At 36.1% G+C, this 6,317-nt stretch overlaps 1 protein-coding gene and 1 non-coding gene across 2 annotated transcripts in view; both read left to right on the top strand.

The window, feature by feature from the left end:
• The first annotated feature begins 402 nt into the window (after positions 1–402).
• Positions 403–475, top strand: trnak-cuu (transfer RNA lysine (anticodon CUU)). Its single transcript has one exon. It is a non-coding gene; the product is annotated as a tRNA-Lys (tRNA).
• A 118-nt stretch (positions 476–593) lies between these two features.
• cox10 (cytochrome c oxidase assembly factor heme A:farnesyltransferase COX10) overlaps positions 594–6,317 on the top strand; it is a 32,371-nt gene continuing 26,647 nt past the window's right edge. The window contains exons 1-4 of the mRNA XM_028029750.1: positions 594–741; positions 2,723–2,865; positions 2,988–3,378; positions 4,614–4,738. Coding sequence (XP_027885551.1) covers positions 711–741; positions 2,723–2,865; positions 2,988–3,378; positions 4,614–4,738 — 690 coding nt within the window. The 5' untranslated portion in view covers positions 594–710. The remainder of the gene's footprint in view (positions 742–2,722; positions 2,866–2,987; positions 3,379–4,613; positions 4,739–6,317) is intronic.

Here is a 6,317-nt window from a genome sequence, read left to right as displayed (position 1 = left end):
ATAAAATTACAGGCAATGTTGTGCAGTTATATGATCTACAGTCTTCAACTGAAACAAGTACAACTAGACTTGAATGCTGCCATGGTGGGCAGGATATATTTACTTCTGTTGTCTTTTTGTAGAGTTTTGTTATTTCTTTCATTAGAATCATTTAGAATCATTTATTCAATTATATATATATATATATATATATATATATATATTTTTTTTTTTTAATTTAAATGTGTAAGATCGAACAAGACAAGCAGTGTCCACTCTTGTGGAAAGTTTTCTTTTTATAAAAACTTTGGAAATCACATTTTATTTTCCTTCCTACAGTATAGCATAGTACAGTACGGTATAATATAACATAGGACAGTGTAGACGAGACTGTTATCAACATCTTGGTCCCCGACGCCGTAAGCCCGGCTAGCTCAGTCGGTAGAGCATGAGACTCTTAATCTCAGGGTCGTGGGTTCGAGCCCCACGTTGGGCGCACGTTTTTCTTCTAGTCCTGAAACATGAGGCGCCGTTTAAAAGCCTAACAGGTTTCCTTACTGAACGTGGTAATGATATTTCTGTGAGAAAATGCGTTTGTCTCTTCACTTTTGTTTTGCCGTAGTCACTCATTAGCATCCCCGGAAGTGCTTCTACTTACGTTACGAGGTCAAAATGGCGGCTCCCTGCTTGTGAAAGGGTCGAACCAGAAGGCAGCTTTATGATTGCAAAACATGTATAAAACGCCGTGCAGCAGGCTGACAGGTAAGGGCAGGAGAAAATGTAATATTCCGTCAACCAGCTGTTTACCTTTACAGACACATTTTCGTCTTGCAGGCTGTTGGCAGTCCGAAAGCTAATGAGGAAGCTAGTTCAGCATGTAGCTTACCGGTTGAGAGTTAGCTTATATAGGAGACCACAAGTGACTTTGTCTGGCTGTCTATTATCGGTTTCTATGCAAACATATGGCTTTCGCTAACGACCACCATTCTGTTTTAAATGATGCTGTTGAATATCTAAATAGTTGCAGAAATAACACATTCTGCATAGCTACTGCTATTAGCTATAAGACTTGGCTGGGAGACAACAACAAACATACCATAACAAGTGATAGAAGCTGCACAGAATGAAGAACTGGAACTTTATCCCCGTACTCATAAACTCCTGGTAGATGAACAGAAATATGCTTGCTAAGCTTTTATTTACTCTTCATGATATCACAAAATGTAAAACTCCTAATATTTGAGTTATAGATCCACGGCACATTGACACATTACGTTTGCCTAATGGGGTCTTTTTGGACAACTGATGTTTATGACCGACAATCAATTCGTAATTTCTACGACTAAAATTGTACCATATACTCATAGTCTATACGCTAATGTGCCAATATGGCGTCTAGAAATTATATCTAGCAACAGGAGGTTTCTTTGAGATATTTTTAGTTTGATTACCTGTCATCAAAATCTGTCATATTTCATAAGACTCGGGTGGTCCAAACAGGGATAAGATTCCTATGGAAATAGGGTGTTGTACAAACGCTCATGGAAATTAATCTGTATTGTTTAATTGTATTAAAAGTTTACTGTGCCCATTTCATTTAAAATTAAAAACACTTCAAATAATATGAAATGATTGAAAGACTTCAAATGTCTACTTTTGTAACAATTACTAGATGTGTAATCGCGAACAATGCAAGTCAATTCAAGCATGTCACTTAATATATGTTATTTTACTGTGTTTTGGTCATTTCTCCATTTTACCATATTAGTACATTGGTTGCTTCATATCTGGCTTCCTGAAAGGACAAAGTCATTTTGCCCACCTTAGAGAAATTTTGTGTCCAATTTTGGTGTTGAGGATTTCAAATAATTAATTCTAAAACCTGCTTATTCTTTACTGTAAGGGAATGTGTTTAATTTAGTCCGGGACGTGTTATCTACCAGCATGCTAGGAGTTATTTTAGGGATGGATAGGTGTCATAATCTATTATATTTCAGAAGAGACAACTGGACTTAATGACTTTAGAACCATTACAAATGAAAGTAGGGTGTGATATTAAAGTGTATATATACGGTTTAACTGTGTTCTTCCTGGGATTCAAGTATTTCCATGATTACCTACAAAATACATCAAGAAAAATAAAAAATACCAAAATACCTAGAGAAATAAATGTAAATCTAGTGGATCAAATTCATGGCTTTTGAAAGGTTTGTATGAAATGGAAGTAGGAAGGGAAAAATGTCAAAATGTGACTGCCAATAGGAAGAAGAGTGATAAAGCCAGAGCCTGTTCTTTTTTGTGATATTTTTCTAAGAAATGGAGATTAATTGGATCGAGTTGATTATATATTACATGCAACTTATTGCAGAGCTTCCTAAAATGTTCTCAACATTTTCTATTTATCTTGTTTCTTATGCCTATTTAGGCCAGTTGACCTGTATGAAATATGACTAATTATGTCTTCTGATCAAACCAACAAAACTTCTGAGAGACCTCTTGCAGTAATAATTTGGTATTGGAGCCTTATAACTGTACTTTCTTACATTAGACTATCAGCAGATAATATGAGAATTATTTTAATTGTCAAAAGAGGTTCAAAACATTCCTCACTTAACAAAAACATATCTGTCAGTTCAATGGAGAAAGTAATGAAACAAGTGTGTTTTGGGAATATTTCCTGTTACACTGTGTTAAGGGCTTAATACTGTGTTAAGAGATTAATTGTGTTTCTTTTTTTCTTCAGGTTTTCTAGGTGTAAGAACAAAACAGCAATTGGTTCAAATCGCTCCTCGATGTAACCAGACTGCTCGAAGTCTTATTTACCTCCACAAAAGAAATCCCTCAAACTCGCTGACATATCAGCATCTTAACTTTCTGAAACGACAGGTATCTTCACTGGGCATTACCAGTCCTATTTTTAACCCAATGTGTTGTGCTGAAATTTATCAACCCAACAATAAATCTGTAAATCGTATTGTCCCTTTTTGCTCCTGACTTTGTTTTCATAGTATGTTACCAAAACCAGCAGTGAACTTCAGCAGCGCGCAGTCCCCAAGCACGACCTGACCATTGTTGATGAAAGAGAAGCCAGCGTTGAAAAACAGGTGGAGAGAATACCAGCGATTAATGCTGAGCTCGCAGAAGTTGTCCCACCGTCAGAGGATGTAACGCATAAAACAGAACCTGAAAACTTCCCTGCAAAGCCTGCTACGCAAAGTGTGACAACTCCAAAAGGTTCTGCGTCCCGTCTTGCTGCAACCACAGATGAGCCTCCGCACATTCAAGTGGAGACGGAAGAGGCGAGGCAGGCCCGTCTGGACAGACAGTGGAAGCCGCTGAAAGTTGATGAGGGTGACCTACCAGATGTCTACGCTCGACTTGCTAAAATCAAACTTACAGGTAGAGTACCTTAAACATCACTGTGTTGATGCATGCATATACATAAATCTCTGGTTTCATTCAGTGTTATTAGCTGTTTTATAATTCATCAAAAATCTGTGTGATTGACAAAATCTTAACTTTTCTTATGTAGTTAATGACTGTTTACTGCTATCAATGTATACTGAGGTTTCAATTGGTTACATTTTCACAACCTCAAAAAATATCATATGCTAGTACAATAGAAATGGTTGTTTTTCTCTGTGATGAAATTCTTTTAAGTTTAATTAATTCTGCTCACAGAAAAATTACTTATGATGTTCCACTGGGCTCTGCACTGTGACCATTAAAGATAGTGAACTGTAGTTGTCTGTTAGACTGAAACAGCTTGGATAGCTTATTTTTTTGCTTCTAAATTTATACTTGGCAGAAGTAAGCATGGGTCTACTGTCAGTATCAAGATATACAAAGTTTTAGAAATGCTAAAATGTGTCAATACACTGTTTCCATGGTCTACAGTCCATTATATGAAAGACCTGAGAAAGTGTGTAGTTATCCGTGCTAACCAAATAAATATGCAAAATTAACTGGCTGAGGATGTCAATTAAGAAACTGTATGTTCAACCCACACTGTTCCCATCAGAACTACTACTGAATACTTAATCTATGGATATGTAGTTTTTCCTAACAAACTGATTTGCAGTCTAAATTTTCACTCCCATTTTGCACTGCCAAATAATGAAGACAAGATATAGTTGAATATGGTGGGAGTTTTCAACCTGAAATATAACCACTGTGCACGGTTTACATATTAGATTACTGATCACACTTTTACCAGTTAATAATTATCATAGTAACGTTTCCAACACTTAGCATTATGTCTAACAAATCAAACCTTCCATCTGGAAAAGTTTCCAGTTTTCCAATCAAACCTAATTTTAATATTCAGTATGGCTGCCCCATTTAGCAAATGTAGTAAAGGTTGCAGGTATGAAAAATGTATTGTTACATCTGGTGGATTTTCTCCTTAAATCACTGATATTTCTGCATAGCCTTTATGGATCAAAGTCTTCATTTAGTGTCAGAAAACAAAATGGAAGTAAAGAAATGATTTGCTAATAGGAACAGTAAAAGTTGCTATGAGTATACTACTAGCACATCTGGCAGCCCTAAATGAATTAAACTAAGGAATTATGTGATTTTGCAGTTAGAATTGTAACTTTTGGGGTGTTATTTCTTGTTTTGTCTGCTTTTAGCTCTGGTGGTAACAACTGCAGCAGCTGGTTTTGCAATGGCTCCCGTCCCTTTTGATCCTGTCTTGTTTTTCGTGTCTTCTCTGGGAACAGGCCTGGCATCCTGTGCTGCCAATTCCATTAACCAGGTTAGTTGCTTTCATATTGCTACCCAACGTTAGAGTTTCTTATAGGCTGTAAGCATCTTTTGAAAGTGGCAACTTTGAGGAAATCTTTTGTGATCTTATCAACTTTTGTCAGGCATAGATGGATATTTGTTGACCTCCAACTTTTTTGCAATACAAACTTGAGGCAGCTGGACGACATGCTCCTACACGCAGCTGTCTTAGAATAATCGATCATTTTCCAGAAACATCTGAAAGAACCATCATCCTCACCTTTTGTTCTCATCCGCTCCACATTTCTATTTAAGCTACACATCTCAAAAATGCATCGAGTTGACTGCAAGTTGTCATTATTTCTCTCCTGAAAGCTTTTTTTCAGATCTGTAAACAAAGGAGCTTTTTTCTATAGAGGCACTTAGAATGCCCTGAGTGAGTAGAGCCTCCCTCCACTGTCTTGTGTTGACGTCTTACATCGGAATTTGGTCTGTGATTTAAGAATTTTAGCATAATGGGTGAACTCTTTGCTAGCCCTTGATTGAACTGTGTTTAGTTGTGGTTTTAGCCTGTAATTTGGCAGAGACCTTGATTATACTGTGGGTTGGTGCCCTTAAGGCGAACCTCCACCTGAGCCTTCACCATATGTCTCATCCTCTGTTTAGTAACTAAATAGTTGATTATCTATAGAAAATAATGTAAAGACCTTAGATGAGTCACCTATAATTTTTGGAAATGTTTTGACACAGAGCAGGCTGCTTTGCTTTTTTACGTCTCACACTCAGCAGAAGTGTAAATATTTTTAAGATATTGGAAAAATGTCCTTGTCTTCCCATACTGAGTAGTTAAACCCTGGAAGACATTTGAACAACCCAAAATAAAAGAAAAAATGTGTGTTATGTTATTTAATTGAGATAGCTTTGCATCTAACAGACCATTGAAGGAATTTCATAAATATCCCCATTTATGCATCAGTGTTTCCAGAACCAATCAAACTCAAAATTGTGCATCTAAATGAATTGTAGATGCGAGAGTTTGAAGTTTTTATCTATTTATAGATCAGTAAAATAAAAATAATAACTTGTTTAACCTGCAGATGATCCATCAGTTCTAATCCATGGAAATGTAGCTGATTCATGCCCTGTTGATGCACATTTAAAATTTTTAACCTACAGATACTTTTCAAATGAGTACAAACGTTCAATCTGGAAATGTAGCAATTAAGTCATTTATCTATTAGAATTGGACAATTTCCTAATAATTTACTGTAATAATGGGGATGTACAGTAAGTAAATACTGAAAAATCAGAATTTTTAATCATGACTTAGAATTCCCACCATTTCATTCTTTAAATGCATCAGCAGCATGCATCTGTTTAGAGTTAAGTGAAATTAAGATAAAAGATGGTATGTTTTTGATACAGGTAAGGATAAAACCTTGCAATTCCTATCTGCATTTTTCTAAATTGGTAATCCCAAAAAGAGTAGAAATTGTGCACCATAGAACCTCCTGTGCATTTCTTTTTCCCCTTATTGTGTTGTCGTCCCGAATAAAGAATCGGAATGAAATAAAATCATAATTTGCAGTGTATGCCTAAAGAAAAGCTGC

This window comes from Xiphophorus couchianus, chromosome 10, assembly GCF_001444195.1.
Source record: "Xiphophorus couchianus chromosome 10, X_couchianus-1.0, whole genome shotgun sequence".
In the NCBI taxonomy this organism is placed as follows: domain Eukaryota; kingdom Metazoa; phylum Chordata; class Actinopteri; order Cyprinodontiformes; family Poeciliidae; genus Xiphophorus; species Xiphophorus couchianus.
The sequence above is the reverse complement of the archived record's forward strand: the minus strand, read 5'-3'. Positions and strand labels throughout refer to the sequence as shown.